We start from the raw sequence: 17,374 nt of genomic DNA on the forward strand, positions 1-17,374 counted from the left end.
CCTTCCTCCCTCCCTCCCTCCCTCCCTCCTCCAACAACGACCACTGCCTGAGCTCCAGGCACCTTGCATGGCACGAGGCTGGTGACAATGATGCCCACAAGGACCTCGGCGTCCTGGGGGCCGTGGGCCTCAGGTGCTCCTGCTCCCATGGGACACGCACTCTACGGGTAGAGTGAACAGAGGGTAGGACCACAGGGAGAAGACAACATTGGAGCTGGGCCTTAAAGGAACAGCAGCGCTCGGCCTGGCCTGGGGTGGGGTGCGGGTACAGTCACTTAAGGCAGAGGAAGTAGCTTCGCCAAGACCTCGTGTGGGCAGTTCAGGGTGTGGTAGCGCCAAGCGGCCCAGTGCACACTGGCTGTGCAGACAGGGAGGCCTGGAGGGGGAGGCTGCAGAGGGGACTGCAGACAGACGGCCGGTCAAGGGCTGGCCTGACAGGCAGCCGTTTATTATGGTCTTTGAACTTAACACCACAAGACAAAACCTAAAATTCAATTATTCTTCAACCACATTCACATTTTCCAATCTTCTCAGGTATTTCCCAACTATTGTTCCCCACCTACAGCCACTAATAAATCTATCAGCGAGTCAAAAACCAGCCTCCCTTCTACTACACCCAGTGTGACTAGAAAAGGTGGTAGAAAGAGAGAAAGTGTGATTTAATTAGGCCTTTCTGATCGGACACTGGTGCTGAGGTGTGCAGCTGAAAGTGGGAGCTGGTTGATTTTGCATCAGCAGCTTAAACTCAACCATAACGGGCATGTTTATAGCACAGCCATCAGCAAACATCACAAATCCGTTGTTTTCAGAGCTGGTTGCCAGACATGTATGGGCACGTGTGTGTGCACGTGTGAGTGTGTGCACGCAGACACATGGAAGGAGAGCTGCTGAAATTCGCATGGCCTGGCCGCAGCCAGCAAAGGGCACCAGGAAGAGGACGCGCGGTGGGCACTCACCAGCCTCAGGTTCTTCATCGCCTGCGGGAACATGCCTTGATGCAACTGCAATTTGCCAACTTTCATTACCTGCACGCCTCTGACGGGGTGGCAGCCCGGGAAGAAGATCCTAGAAGAAACCACAGGGCACACGGTCAGCAGCTCCGTCCTCTGTGGCCAGCATCGCACAGGAGTCCACATGAGCGGAGCCACGTGAATAGGAGCCACGTGAATAGTAGCCACGCCGGCCGTGGCTGCTCAGGAGCCCCCGGAGGAAATGAGCGACCCTGTGGGCACAGGCGCAGGGCGGCCTCCTGCTCCCAGGATGCTGTGCATTCAGAACAAAAGGCCTGTGCCGGGCGCCTCTCCAATGAGCACCACATGCCCCTCACCCTCCACGCTCTCTGAAGCCCAGCACCCGGCAGCGTGGACCAGCGGGGCCTCTGTAGGTATTTGTTCAGCGAATGAATGGAAGTGTCCAGGCTCCCCATCTGGACGCCCCACACCCTCGTTTTGACCGGAAGCCCTCGCACGCCAGGCTAGCGCTCCTCGCCACCCACCTCTCTTGCAGGCCCGGGGTGTTGATTTTACCGCCCCCCCACCCCACCCCTGGGGCGCAGAGGCTGTGTGTGCCATGACGTCCTGCATGTAGGGGAACTCAAGACATGCGTGACCTGTTTCACCCGTAACGAGTAGAGAGCGTGTGGCCGTGCAGCAAGGACTGGAGATGCAGGGCCGTGTTTCAGACCCGACACTATTTCAGTCGGTTCAAAAGCATTTTTGTAATAGATTCAACAGAAGTGTGCAGTTTGGGCTCTTTTGCCCTCCCCACCCCCATCCCCACCCCCGCTATTCGTAGGGACTATGCTCCCGCCACAGGTGCAGGGCCATCCTGGGGCTGGGGGCACACGGCAGCATATGCACATCAAGGCCCGATCACCCCATCAGACGCCAGGCATCCATACAGTGGGGCCTTGACTTACGAGTGTCCCGACTAACGAGTTTTTCGAGATACGAGCCGTCTCTCGGCCGGTTTTTTGCTTTGAGTTGCGAGCTAAAATTCGGGTTATGAGCCAGCTTCAGATACCCCACCGCTAGTTGGCGCAGCGAACATCACAGTGAACGCCACAACATCAGCCCAGCATCACGTGTCTCACTCATTCACTTTTGATTTGACATACGAGTAATTTGAGTTACGAGCTCTGTCACGGAATGAATTAAACTCGTAAGTCAAGGCCCCACTGTACTATGGTTTAAAAATATTACAAAACCGAGTACAACTTAGGGCTTCGAGGGGGCCTCCAATCAGTACATGGCCATGCTCAACTCAAGGAGGTTGAACTGAACTGAGAAAATGACACAGGCGCTGTGCAGGGAGAGGGTGCCTGGCAGCTGGGGGGGGGGGGCGTTCCTGGGGGAGAGACACAGGCCCCAGCTGCCCAGGTTCTAAAAGGCCACGCCATCTGCCTAGGGTGGTCCGGCCAGAAGTGGCACAGCCAGTTCAGAACCAGCGGCTGCTCCTGGAGCTGTCAGCCCCCTCGCTGCCTCCCGGACTGCACCCACCTAACAGCTTTGCCTTCGATGAGCTCTGCGCACTGTTCACTTCTTACAGAGCAACTACGGCCCTTCCCATTGGCCCCATCTCCACTGTCCCAACACACTGCCCCCTCCGCTGGGCACTGACATGCCAGCAGCCTGCATCGCCCCGTCACCAGACACGGACAGGTAATTCAGACTCATCATCGCACCGAGGGAAAAAGTGTTAGAAACTCGTTAAACCAACGACTCTCCAGGTTGTTTCTCATAGAAAACCTGGGCTCCAGCCTCCAAACACACAGCAGAAGACTCGCCACCAGCTGGGTTTCACTTTAGAGCCATTTGTGGGAAATACTTATCACAGTCTTCCGTCTTCTCTGTGCCAAATCACAGAAAATTGAGAAGTGCCAAATGACACTGTCTTCAGAACTCCTGTCACAGAGTAAGCCCGCTCTCAGGGCTGTTCCCTGAAGTCATTCCTGACGTCCCACCACGTGGATAAAGGAATGTAATTTGCCAGCAGGAGAACGGCTGGCAACAGCACTGTGGGCGCTGGAGCAGGGTCTTTACAAAGCCTCATTCCATTACTTCTCCAGATGGCACGGCGTGTCCCAGCGCAGAGCGGCCACCTTGCTCTGTGCTGGACAGTCAGTGCTTTGCAGTTGGAAGTGCACTGTTAACACCTGCAGATTACAGCTGTTTGGCCAGAGAGGGCTCACTCACCTGTGGGGGGAGGGCTCTCTCAGAGGCCCCGTGGCCTCAGTCTACATGCAGCTGCCCTTACTGTGGGTCCCAGTTCCTGGGGGGCCATCTCCTCCACAGGGATTCACCCAGCCAGGCCCGTGCTGCACCGGCTCACAGCAAAGAGTTCAAGGAAGTACCATTTGACTCCACTCGCTTCCATCTGTCCTGCATCCTCTCCTCCGGGCTGAGGGCCTCACCAGCGATTTTCCCAGGGATGCCTCACAGCTGCTGCCCCCCACCCAGTGTAGTTCCCCCAAGGGTCCTGCTTTGTCCAATCAAAACGCCCAAGCTCCCTTAGGAAAAGCCCGATCTCATCAAGGCTTTAAAAGAAAGCAACCGTATGCGATTAAATTATAGTTGTGAGCGGCTGGTAATTTCAAGGAGGCGTTTGCACGTTGCAGAAGAAATTCTTATGAATTCACGAGAATTTCTAATGGATAAAATTCAAAACAATGTGACTAAGTGATGAGTTTTCATCGGTGGCGAGGAAAACTGTGGGGCACAAGTACCGCCCCAGTTTTAAGGAACCATGGTGGGCTGAGGTGTGTGCGTGGGAGCTGACCCGAGCGCGGGGCAGCCACGGTGAGCCATGCGCTGGCCACGCCCTCGGGCTCTGAAATGCCCATTACATTGCTCAGTCCGGGCAGCAAACGCGGGCTGTCTGGAAGCGCCCGAAACCACCTGACCAGACTCCAGCACAGCGACAGCCAGAGGGAAGGTACCCAGGCACCGGGAGGCACCTCCTCCTCCGCGGTGGGTATGTGAGAAGGTTTGATGCCACGAGCCCTGAGTCTGCACCTCTCTCCTCCCTCCCGCCGATCCTTTACGTGATCAGGCGCCAGAGGACACTGCTGGTCCAGCCTGTGGGAGTCAAGGGGTGGGAGGTGCTCCGCTTGCAACTGCCACAACGAGTGACAGGCTGAATAACAGGCTGCGTGGGGCAGGTGGGGTCACAGATCCCTGCTTCAGCCCCTCCCAGGTACAGACGACAGAGCAGCCCAGAAAAGGTGCTCTCGGCCACGAACGGGCCTGCGCCACGGGGCACGCCCTTGCGCCATCTTTCAGGAACCGAACGCCTGATAAAGCATGGCTCCTTCTAGAGATGTGTTCACAGGCAGCTCCCTACTGAGGCCAACGCCCATCACCGCTACCTTAGGAGGGCACGAGGCCTCGCCGTCCAAACCGAACAAGTTAGCACAGAACTGGAGCTATCTGTAGTTTGCAACATGCAAGACACGGGCAAGTGAGAATTCCAATAAAAATAGAGCTCTCCATTTTACCCGTTTCCCCCAATTCCAACCCCAGTCAACACCGATCACTGACTTCTCTTAGCTGCTCTCAAAATATTGCTGGCCAGGACTTCCCTGCTCTGGGGTTCACATGTCCTGGCTGGAAAGCAAAGTTCCTTATATATTTTAATGAAAAAAATCACCGTCTTTGATGACATTCACTCTTGGGGAACGCATAGGAGGAGAATCCATTTACATGCTAATTTGTTCATTCGTTCATTCATTCATCCATTCATTCACCCACATAGACATTCAACATTGACTGAGCACCTCTATGTGCCAAACACCACAGAGACGAAGTGGGGAGTGAGCCAGCAGCGGCTCCTGTCCCGGTGCAGCTCACATCCCTCTGGACAGGCCAGACGCGGAAGAGCATGAACAAGTCTGGAGCAACGGGGAGCTTCCTAGGGCCCATGGGGGTCCATGGCAGGGCCCACGCTACCTGCAGGGTCAGGAAACGTGTCCCAGAAGAGAAGACATTTCAGTTGGGGGCTGACAGGAGAGTAAAATCAGACACTCTGGGCAGAAGGGACAGTAGGTGCAAAGGTCCTGGGCACAAAACAACAGGAAGTACTTGAGTACGGTGCCCAGCCCAGCATGTCCTGGATGGAGTGAGGGTTATGACTGAGGTGCAGTGAGGAAGGATGCACGCACTGCCCCACCCTCCAGATCGGCTGGAGCCGCCCCACCCCATTACCCACACGTCACCCACACGTCACCCATCACCCACACGTCACCCCTCACCCACACGTCACCCCTCACCCGCAGGGACTCTGTATTGAACGGCCACCTCACCCCTGCCTCACCCGCAGGGACTCTGTATTGAACGGCCACCTCACCCCTGCCTCACCCACAGGGACTCGGTATGAACAGCCGCCTCACCCTGCCTCACCCCACCTCACCCTGCCTCACCCACAGGGACTTGGTATGAACGGCCACCTCACCCCTGCCTCACCCGCAGGGACTCTGTATTGAACGGCCGCCTCACCCCTGCCTCACCCACAGGGACACTGTATGAACGGCCGCCTCACCCCTGCCTCACCCGCAGGGACTCTGTATGAACGGCCGCCTCACCCCTGCCTCACCCACAGGGACTCGGTATGAACAGCCGCCTCACCCTGCCTCACCCGCAGGGACTTGGTATGAACGGCCACCTCACCCCTGCCTCACCCGCAGGGACTCCATTAAAGGGCTCTGAGCACTGCGCGGGGAGTGGGATCGTGGAGAAAGCCCGTGAAGCCGCCGGCACAGAGGTCAGTGAGCGCGAGAGGCCCCCCAAGTCCCTCTCGGGTGCCAAGCATCACAGGCAACGCATTACTGTGACGGGCCTGGTCATCCCGCTCGGCCCGTGCCGCCGCGAAACAGCACGTGGACACGCAGGGGTCCCAGACCTGGGGCACCGACGCTGAGTCTCCGCTGGTACCGAGGGTTGTGCGCTGACTGTCGGGGTTCCCCTGAGCAGGGCTGTGGAGGGGGCGCTGCCCGACGGATTATCATTTTCTATCGCTAATGAGTTCATCTGTCTTTTAGGAAAGACATGGAGAGGAGGAGGCGGAGGGAGGGAACAGGACATGAGTGTGGCTCATAGAGCATCAGTGGGATGTGCGCTGTAGAAGTTCAATTTATTAAACAGAAATGCTGGTCTTTCCCAGCCTCCAGCCAGACTGCTTCCGATACCAGAGGTCACGCGTGCTCGCCAGCTGCTGAAGAAGTGGCACGGAGCAGCTCGCGCAGGACAGCGGCGCCCTCCAGCCCTCAGCCCTGCCTCCCTCCCTCTTCTTTCTCATCTCTCTCCGATCCCGCCTGCCTCCCTCTTCTGAGCCACACCCTCCTCCCAGCATCAGCTCTCATTCTTTCGGATCAGTGCTCACTGTCAGGACCCATGACGCAAAAGCATCTGATTAGATGCTGTTTAAACATTCTAATCGTAACCACCGTGTGTGTGTGTGTGTGTGTGTGTGTGTGTGTGTGTGTGTGTGTGGTATGTGTACATTTTTTCCCAAAGGCTGTTCTACGGAATTCTGTTTATGTCACTGTTCTTGGCTTGCTCTCAAATACGGATGGAAGAGTGCTACGTGCATAGGGGTGTTACAACCCTCCCTCTCCCTCCAAGCATCCTCCCCTCCCCTGACCCCTCTCATGGGAATATTTGTCGAGCACCTACAATTAGCCAGCTCTGTTCCAGGCGCTGTGTGCTGTTCCAGGTAAGTGTTACCTCAGTTAATCCTTAGAAAAATGTGAGGTAAACATTATTATCCCCATTTTATATGAGAAAACTGCAGCTCATATAAGTTAAATAAATGTCCTACGTCACACAACTCGTACAGTGCAAGACTGGGCTGTCTTTAACTCAACATCTCTTTTATGGCCATTAGCCATTAGCAGACAGGAACTCCTCTGAAATCAGACTTGGTAAATGAATATGCCTAATTCCTCACCCAGAGCAGACTCCAAAAATCGGCTTATTAATAATGACCAACAGGCAAGATCCTGATCCCTTTGGGGAAGAGTCCAGAGAAGGAATTTCTATCTCCACTTCTCAGCAAGCGTGGAATTTTGACATTTCACTTGTTTTTCCTTTTGGGTACCAGGCTAACGAGGAAACAGAGTGAGTCTATAAAACGACCTGCAGCAGGACTGGGTAACTTGGTCTTTGTCGTAAGAAAGGGCGCATGGAGAGGACTTTCCTTCTGTGATGTGCATTGCCTACAACAAGCAAGTCTCCCAGCGAGCTCCCTGCACTTCCCAGATCCGTCTTTACTCTGTTCTTACCCAGGGAGGACAGTTTAGCTGCAGACAGAATTCCTTCCTGACAAGGATGCTCTTCACCCACTGGAGCTGTCACTGCACGTGCTCTGGCCTCAGGGGCTGCTGAGGAGGGTTCTGTCAGCCTAACTGGAACCCCTGTTCCTGGGTGTTTGGACTTCTTTGCTTGGTCCTCCTCAGTTCTGGGGAGTATGCCTTGAATTAGAGGACCCATATCTTTGTAAAGTTCTGGAAAATTACAATTTTTGCCGGCCATTTGCCCTATTCTTGTGCATACAGCCTCTTATTAGAAGCTCATTGGAGAGTCTCAAATGACCCTTCGTGCCTCTGAGCTGCTTTTCCATGTTTTTATTTTATTTTATTTTTTTATATTAACATATATATTGCTCAAGTATATATGCTATTTACAGTATATATCTATATCAACATAAAACACAGGTATTTATACGTGTGTACAATAGATACGCCCTAGGGGCCTGGGGAGCACGCATTTCTGGGGTCACGGGACCTACACACTTGCTCGGGAAGGAGGAAAGGTCAAGTGACGTGATTAGGGGGACAGACATCTCAAATGACCCTTCGTGCCTCTTAGCTGCTTTTCCATATTTTTAAACATTTCTTTTTTTTTTCTGAGCTGCACTATGAGCGATTTCCTAACTACTATCTCTAAGTTCAATACCTCTGTATTGGTTTTTTTTCAATGACTGTAGCTTTCACTTCCTGGATTTCTAACTGGTTCTCTGCCTATGCTCCTATCCTGTTTCATTCCTGTCCCCTCGAACCCCCAACCTGGTAGATGCTATTGTTCTCTTTAAGGACTTAAAATACATATAAAACTGTTATTCTATAATTTTATTCCCATATGGAGTGGATTTATCTTCTGACCATAGATTTCACTGGTTCTTTTTCTTGATGTTATATTTCCTCATGTGTTTTAGAATTGTGGTTGGCAAGCTCATTTTCAGTGGAATGTCCTCTCTCATCTGTCTCTTCTCTGTCCCCGTCTTGTATACAGTCTTAGATGGTGTCTCAGGGATCCTACCCCCATGATGGGAATAATGCACATCCAGGCACGGAGCCAGCGGGGGGTCTGGCTCGGTGCTGGTCAGGACTGTGTCTGGGTCCTGTACCTCCATACGGGCTTTACAGAGCCATCCTGCCAGGCACTGCTCAGCAATTACTTCCATCAGGCCCCTGTCACAGTCAGGGCGGCCTCTCTCACTGACAAACAGCCCTGGATGTGAGCAGCAAGCCTGACTCCATTGCTGCCTCCGGAGAGCACACGTCTGGGACGAGCCGGGGCAGGAGCCAGATCCGGCCCTTCTGCCTGCGTTGCCCAGAGCCGGACAGCAGTGGCTTTAGCTCCGGGCAGCTTGCATTTCACTTCTTTCTCAGACCCACAGACAGGGGCATCTTGCTCTCACCCTGGCTCCATCTTTAAATGTTTCAGTTATGTTTTCTCTTGTGGCTTAAAGCATAATCTGACAATGCCATCTTACCAAGACATTCCCTGACGACCTTTGTAGGCTCATCATGTGCCACCGGCCCGTGTGCTCGGCTCCTATCGTGGCATCTCCTCAGTTATCTGCCAACCACAGCTTCTCCCACTTGCGGGCCAGACACGCCGGGAGGAGGGCAGAGCACCGAGCTCTCCATGCTCCCCTCTCCCCGAACGCCCTCGCAGCCCTCACTCCCAGCCCCCTCAGTCCCCGCCAGCACATCTCAGCTCTGCTCAGAGTCCTGTTCTGACCACCATCTCAGCAGCCCACCCCGAGCATTTATTATGGCACCCAGTTCACTGTCTTCAGAGCCACGTGGCAAACAGCCACGCTATCGCCACGGCAGTAGCCACGGGCTGCAGCTGTCTTTCCAGCAAAACTTCCCTGCACAGCTCACCTGACATCAGTGCTGCACACAACACACAGGTCGGGAGCACACGGGGATGACTCGATGTGAGAGGAAGCGTACTTCTGGGTTGGAAATTCTGATTTTCTTGTCAAAATGTAGATGATGGACTTACTCTGTGGGAGTTGGTAATCTGTCCAAGAAACGAAGATTCTGGCGAAGATGGGACCAGGAAACAGGAGCCTGATCCCGGTCCTACTTGTGACTCTGGACAAAGTTGTTAACCCACTGGGACCGGACAGTCTCACCCGCATTGAGGAGCTGTAGCCAGATCACCCCTAGGGCCCCGTCCAGCTCAGAAGCTTCGTGACCTGCACCTGCCTCAGCACACAGGTAGGCTGGCCTTTGGGATTTGTGGCCTCTCGGCCTCCCCGCCCCTCCCAGCAGTGGCAGACATGCGTTAAAAGCCTGAATGCTCAGGGCTCCCAGGGCTGGCAGGGAAGCTGTATGGCTTATAAAAACGTCTCCTCTCTCCTCGTTATCTGATCCACGGACCCTAATTTAATGGTGAAATTCCGGAACGGCATGCCAGAACCTCCAGCTGCGACATGAAGGATGGTCATCCGGGCACCGCTCCGCTAGGAATGGCTCGCCATATGCTCGAGCGCTCTGTCATGCGCCTCCGGCTGCTTCTACATCGCGCCGAGCAGGGAAGTGATGCCAGCAACAAAGCATCAACAGCAAAACAATCCCAAGTCATGCGAGGCTTTCAGACCCAGCTGCCGGGGCTGCTGCTTAGGCTGACCACGTGAACTCGCCAATCTAAAGGTCAGAAGTGGTCGGTATCACTCGGGTCCTGTGGTGGGATCTGCAGGAAGGTCCCTGGTGGCTGGGGTGGCCCTAAGGTCTTCCTCCGAGGGCGGGGACAATACACAGAAGACAGATGATGATCCAAACACCACACCTGGACACGTGCAGGCCAAGTGGCCCTTATCTAACCAGAGGACAACTATGGAACCTCCTGGAAGTACTAGGATTTGGTGAGGGTTCTAAAGAACTGACTCATTTTTTCTAGAGCTAATGAAGATTGATGGAAAGATGACAAACTCACACAAACCCATCAGTTTAAAAAGTTTTCCAAAATTTGATGTGCCTGATGTGAAGCCAACACAGGAGAAGCAGGGGAAGAGGTGGAGGGAGACGATGTCCTGTTGTGCCCTCTGAGTCCTGGAGCCAGCTGTGCCTGAAGCTGGAACTCCTGGACCTTCCAGTTACACGGGCCCATGGACTTCTTCCTATTAAAACACGCTCTCACTCACACACACACGGTGACAGTTATGCTATACGAACAAGCCTATGGCGCTGGACAAACTGTCTTCAAATGCTCCACTGAAGCATGAGAGGCAGGACCCAGTTCCTATGGAAAATCCCCAAAAGCCTAGGTTTCTAGTCTGATTCCCAAATCCAAGGCGTCGAGGTCCAGGTAGCTACAGAGATGAGCTGTTTATCTAAGATTCTGGGGGAAAAGAACGTGTTTCCCATCCAAAGAGGAGGGATGAAGGAGAAGCTCCCCGTTCCCACGGATCTGTCCAGCGCGCTGGTGCCCAGCAGAGCTGAGGATGGAGGACTCAGCCAGTGCAGAACCACGTCCTCAGGATGTGAGCCAGTGGGAGCCGACTACCCCTCGTCACAGGCAAGACCCGGAGGCCAGGGGAGCGCCATAAAACTGCACCAACTGAGAGCCAAGACTGAACTAAAATGATCACATGTTATTAGACAAAAATTATTAGAATCGTCTCCTGTTATTTCAATAATAGAAACCTCAGACTCAGATTCAGTGTTTCCAATCAGCACTGCCTGTTCTCCGAGCTGGTAGACAGTTGCTGAAGGGCAATGCACAATGCAGTGGCCATCTGCTCATCTGTGGCTCGAGTCTCCTGCCTACATTCTGCTCTTCTAATGGATCTGTTTGGGGCAAATAGAGATTGATTGTAATTTCCTGCCAAAACCTGTGGCGTGGACAAAGGAGAAGTCGGAACCAAACAATATGTTGCTTTTTCCATATTTTTATCTGAAAATCAATATTCAGTGTTCACCGCCTCCGTGGCTGCAGACAACCGAAGGAACATTGCGTGCCGTTCCTGATTCAGTGATGATGCATCGCGCATTATCCGGGAGTTAACGTGAGATGGAGTAGCTGCCGTCTTACCTGACAAATGTCTTCAGCACCCAGGCGCGGGCACAGTGCTTAAGGAACCTGCAGCTGGGATTTTAACCTCATTTACCGCCTGTGTGTGCAGCACAGCGCTGAGACAGAGGTTACAGAACCAGAAGGACTATCCTTCCCTGCCCCTCACTCACTGGCTCTGGGCGTTCCTTCCACCCAGCAGCCGTCTATCAGATGCTGAGTGCCCACCACGTGCCCTGGAACAGCTCGCTGAGAGGGAGATGGTGGTGAATGAGACAGTCTTTCAAGTTGTTCATTGTCTTTGCTCTTCATAGAACAGATCACAGGAAGGGAAAGGGAAGAGGAGAAATCCTAGTCCAGGAGGTACTAGGAAGCATTCTAAAGGTACTCCGAGTGGGGAAATAAAATTAAAATCTAGCAAAATAGAGAATGCTATAAACATTACTATAAACATTATAGTAATTACAGATCAATACTATAAACATTAGGAGCTAATGCTTGCTGAGTGCTTGCTTTGTGCCAGGCATCTTGCTAAGACTTATCTCCTTTGATCCCTATTACAAGCCTACGAGACTGGCACTGCTAATTAACCCACTTCAGAGATGGGAAAATGGAGGCTCCTCTAGAGGAATGAAAAATCTCCAGTCTAGAACAAGAGGCCTCAGAGCGATGGAGCTGCAGCACAGACCTCGTGCTAATATGGCCCTAAACTTACACCCTCCAATGTGGGACATGTGGTATTTCTCGAGACGAATCTTCAAAATGGGTTAAGAAAGAAAAGGAAAACGAAGACAACAGTTAGAAATGGGTCTGACTGATGGCAGGGCCTCTGCTACCAATCCAGAGGGCGGTGTGGTCCAGCTGTGGCTGCCGGAGTTGGGCCCCTCCCACTGGCACCCGAGTGCCTGGTGGCTGCGGCGGAGTGGGACGCGCTCTGCTCCATGGGCACCGCAGTGGGCAGCGGGCCCCGCCATGTCCGGCCAGGGCCACTGAGCACAGAGACGCAGGAGCTAACCAGTCTCTGTGGGAACACTGGCCTGAGATCAAAGTCAAGAAATTACTGACCAGCACAGCCCTAAATGCAGACATTCTTACCAACAAAGGGGGGAAAAGGTAGGAGAGCAAGGAAGAGGGAGAGAAAACATTTGGCAAAGGCCCAAAGGGCCAACCGAGGAAGCTTCCCGATTTCCAGCCAAATGCTGACCCCTGGTTCCCTGGTGACAGCCCGGAACGCACCCTAAGTCGGTACTTGAGGGGAGCAAGCCCAGCAGTAGGTACAGGTCCCGGCACACAGCAGCGAGAGCAATGACAGGCAACTCAGAAATGGCCAGTTATTTCCTGGTCGCGAAGAAACCAAATGAAACTGAAATGCACCACTAATAACAGAATAATGCTTTACAGTCTCCCCTTCCCTCGCGGAGACCCGTCGGTGGCTGCATCAGATCAAAGCCGCGTTATTAAATGTCTAAAGACGAATCCCACAACTCTCAGGGGCCTGGAGTTCGTTATTTCCCTGCAAAAACAGGCCCGATCTACACCGTGAGCAATTTAATTGCAGTTTAATTACCAGTTAGGCTGAATAGCATGAGATATGGGTGCCTTCAATTTTTAATAGTCATTATGATTCCCAGAGAATGTTGGAGGGGATAATTGATTCTCTTGGGAGTATGCTCCTCTCCCACTATTGCCAAAATCAAAATGAAAACAGAACGAAATGTACAGGGCGACTCCGGTTCTCCCAGATCGTAACCCGGGCCGGCCCCAGCCATGTCGGCGGCCATGCCCGCAGCTGCGCGGCACATTCGCGAGATATGCTAATACAAACAGGTTCCCGCAGTTGAGTTCTGGTACATTAAACAGATACAGGCTCTTGGCCCGGGTGCTGCTTTCTTTCCTAGAATCAGATCCAAAGATGCCATAGTTGTTTCTTTGTTTCTCAGCGCTGGGCACCAGGATAGACATGTGTGCCCCAAACACATATGCACACACGCTCACATATGCACAGATACCCACACATCCCGTCTCTCTCTCTCTCTCTCTCTCTCTCTCTCTCTCTTTCTTTTTTAAACATCAATGATGGGAGAGAATCATTGATCACCTGCCTTCTGCACGCCCCCTACTGGGGAGCGAGCCCACAACCCGGGCATGTGCCCTTGACAGGAATTGAACCTGGGACCCTTCAGTCCGCAGGCTGACGCTCTATCTACTGAGCCAAACCCGCTAGGGCCCTGCCTGTTTCCATGATGATTCAAAAGCATCGCTGCAGAGGGACCACGGGAACAATCTCACAAGTGTCCGCAAGGATGGCAACGAGAGGTCTTGGGGAGAATTCAGAAGGAACAGCAAGTGTAGCCTCTAGACCAGTGATGGTGAACCTTCTGAGCTCGGCGTGTCAGCATTTTGAAAAACCCTAACTTAACTCCGGTGCCGTGTCACATACAGAAATTTTTTGATCTTTGCAACCATAGTAAAACAAAGACTTATATTTTTGATATTTATTTTATATATTTAAATGCCATTTAACAAAGAAAAATCAACCAAAAAAATGAGTTCGCGTGTCACCTCTGACACGCGTGTCATAGGTTCGCCATCACTGCCCTAGCTGGTTTGGTTCAGTGGACAGAGCGTAGGCCCTTGGGCGGAAGGGTCCTGTGTTCAGTTCTGGTCGAGGGCACCCAGCTCGGTTAAGGCTCGATCCCCGGCCCTGTTCGACGTGCGTGAAGAAGGCAACCAAATGATGTGTCTCTCTCACATCAATGTTTCTCTCTGTCTGTATCTCCCCCTCCCTTCCACTCTCTCTTAAAAAAAAAAAAATCAATGGAAAAATATCCCTGGGTAAGGATTATCAAAACTAACAATAATAATAATAATAATAATACTACGAGAAGGAAGAAACACTGTGCCAAGCATCTGCCACCTCCTCCTCTCCTTCCTCCCCCTCCCCCGCCCTCTGGAGCACACGGCACCCACACAGCGCCCCCTCTGGAGCACGCCGCCCCCCCACAGCGCCCCCTCTGGAGCACGCCGCCCCCCCACAGCGCCCCCTCTGGAGCACGCCGCCCCCCCACAGCGCCCCCTCTGGAGCACGCCGCCCCCCCACAGCGCCCCCTCTGGAGCACGCCGCCCCCCCACAGCGCCCCCTCTGGAGCACGCCGCCCCCCCACAGCGCCCCCTCTGGAGCACGCCGCCCCCCCACAGCGCCCCCTCTGGAGCACGCCGCCCCCCCACAGCGCCCCCTCTGGAGCACGCCGCCCCCCCACAGCGCCCCCTCTGGAGCACGCCGCCCCCCCACAGCGCCCCCTCTGGAGCACGCCGCCCCCCCACAGCGCCCCCTCTGGAGCACGCCGCCCCCCCACAGCGCCCCCTCTGGAGCACGCCGCCCCCCCACAGCGCCCCCTCTGGAGCACGCCGCCCCCCCACAGCGCCCCCTCTGGAGCACGCCGCCCCCCCACAGCGCCCCCTCTGGAGCACGCCGCCCCCCCACAGCGCCCCCTCTGGAGCACGCCGCCCCCCCACAGCGCCCCCTCTGGAGCACGCCGCCCCCCCACAGCGCCCCCTCTGGAGCACGCCGCCCCCCCACAGCGCCCCCTCTGGAGCACACCGCACCCACACAGCGCCGGGCTGGGCTTGGGGAGACTCGTGTGTCTCCTCAGGGACCCAGTGGCTGGTCAGTGGCTCCCGTCCCAGCCACGTGGGTCCCGGCCCACGGAGGAAGCAGCCAGGCCCTTTCCTGCTGAGCCCACGGGTGCCGAGGGGAAGGAAGAGGGTTCAGCTTTGGGCACCAGTACTTAGAGGGGCCCCTTCTTGGGATGCCTGCTGCTGACTTCCATGGCGTGGCCGCTAGTCCCGCCGACACAGTCTACTCGGGTTATGGAGGAAGAGGGGACCCGCCAGGATTCTATTCTTCGGGTGACCAAGTGAAGACAGTGAGGTTAGGAAGCGAGCAGAGCAGACATCCCGGCTCGGGACGCAGCCGAGAGGAGCCAGCCAGACCCACAGAGGCTGCCCCAGAGCCTGGGGTGCAGGGACAGCCCACAGGAGAGGGGACGCTCAGCAGGGAGGGGACGCTCAGCAGGAGCCCTCTACATCCTCGGCAACTCCCTGTCAGAGCACGTGGGGTAGTCAGCCATGTGTCTTCATTACAGATGCGCGTTCACTGCCACCCCCGCAGAGCCCCAGGGAAAGCAGCGCTGGGGCGTCAGAGGGACCCAGGCGAGCACCTCTGAGTGCTGCCCCTCGCCCAGCGGAGGCCATTCCCCGAGGGTGACAGGTCTCCCTGCGGCTGGGAGAGGCACACACCTCCCTGGGGCCATGCCCTGGGTTCAGGCCCGGACAGCACAGCTCCCTGGCTGCGGCCGCGGAGCACCCTCACCGACAGGCTGCAGGGGCTGCAGAGGCTGCGCGGATGGCGGACGCGCAGACTATTGTTCAGAGAACACGGCGCCGCGTGTCTAGAAGCCCAGCCGGACTCCTCCACTGAGACGCGCTCACTGCACAGCACCTGTCCCGGGAATGGCACCCGCCACGCGGGCATCCATTGGGTCTGCCCGTCCTCCTTCCCCTTCCAGAACCGTCACGGTCCGCATGCAGATGGGATGGGACACATGACCACCTCCCTGTGATTCACCCAAAGGTGTCTCCACTTCAGCGTCTCCTCCTCGGCCAACAGGCCGATGCGAGAACTGTGAGCCCTGCACGGTGCTGCTGATGGCATGGTCTCCAGGAGCACCGAGGGGCCTGGGCCGCCCTTTGGGGTTTGAGGAGGTCGGAAGAGAAAGAGCCCGCCCAGCTGAGGGTCCAGCCTGGAGGAGCCTGGGACCAGCATCACAAGGCTGCTGTTTAAATGACTGATGGACGGGGAACCGGAGAAAGGACCGGTTTCCAAAGAATTCCGCAACAGATGCCTGGACTAGGGCGGTGCTGCTGCTGAAGCCAGGCGGCCGGGGGCCTGAGGAAATGCAGGTGCCCATTGAGGCAGAAAAACAAACACACTTGGGGGCGGGGAGATCTCAGAGAGACCAGGTTATCACATATCCCGGCCGAAGTCCCCAGTGCTCCTCACCCCTCGGCTTATTTCTCGCCTCCTGACAGGCCCACGGGTGCACCCTCCAGTGCGCCAGGGCCGCCTGCCTCTGCAAAGAGAAGGGTCCCTCCCCCTCAGTGGCCAGATGTATGAAGGCTGCATCTCAGCTGTCACACTGGGGCCCGCCCCTGGTGCACACTCTATGGCCTGTCCCACTTCCTGGAGGGATGCAAATGAGCACGGCGTGGCAGGTAAACAGGGCGCTAACGTGCACGCACAGCTCTTATTATAGATCACACACCTGCCAGCCATTTAAACAGTAGTTATCTGACTTGAAAGTGGAGCCAGAGACTCAGTGCCCCTTGAAGCAAGTAATTTGGAAGCAGAAGTTCATGCAGACAGATGTGTTTAAAGCCTACTTCAGGATGCTGTAATTATCATCAAAAAGACAGATTCCATTAAATATCGGTTATGCTTTTAGGATCTGTCCTCCCAGGCGCATCTGAAATGCTGGGAGTCGAAGGTTTCTGAACACTATACTTTTGACATTACTTCTTTAAAGGGCTGGGGCTTAGGGTCGTCAGAACTGGGAACCCCATCTCCTCGGAGGTTTTAAGAGGAGTTAGTGACACAATTTGGCGGTTCCTGTCATTTTGCCTTTTCGACCACAGTTCTAAGTCCAGCCCTTCCCCTTCCAGGTACAGAGCAAGCCGTGTTTGGAGAAAGCTGTCTTCCTAAACGTGAGCCAGCGACGCGTGAGCCCCACTGCAACCACAAGCAACGGATCACCATCATTTCCTGAAGGTTAAGATCAGGTGACATGCGGCACAGTTCTCTGTGGATATTACTGCATTGATACTTCTGATGAACTCTTGAAGGTCAATGTTATCGTCATTTTAAAAATGAAGGTTAAGCCTGGCAGTTGTTACTCAGTGATTGAGCCTTGACCCATGAACTAGGACAGTGGTCGGCAAACTGCGGCTCGAGAGCCACATGCGGCTCTTTGGCCCCTTGAGTGTGGCTCTTCCACAAAATACCACGTGCAGGC

General features: G+C 54.8%; 1 protein-coding gene across 1 annotated transcript in view; it reads right to left on the minus strand.

Annotated features, from left to right (window-relative positions):
• Positions 1-17,374, minus strand: part of SMYD3 (SET and MYND domain containing 3) — a 413,596-nt gene that overhangs the window by 11,444 nt on the left and 384,778 nt on the right. Inside the window, exon 12 of the mRNA XM_014528244.1 lies at positions 957-1,065. Coding sequence (XP_014383730.1) covers positions 957-1,065 — 109 coding nt within the window. The remainder of the gene's footprint in view (positions 1-956; positions 1,066-17,374) is intronic.

This window comes from Myotis brandtii, unplaced genomic scaffold, assembly GCF_000412655.1.
Source record: "Myotis brandtii unplaced genomic scaffold, ASM41265v1 scaffold627, whole genome shotgun sequence".
Taxonomy (NCBI): Eukaryota; Metazoa; Chordata; class Mammalia; order Chiroptera; family Vespertilionidae; genus Myotis; species Myotis brandtii.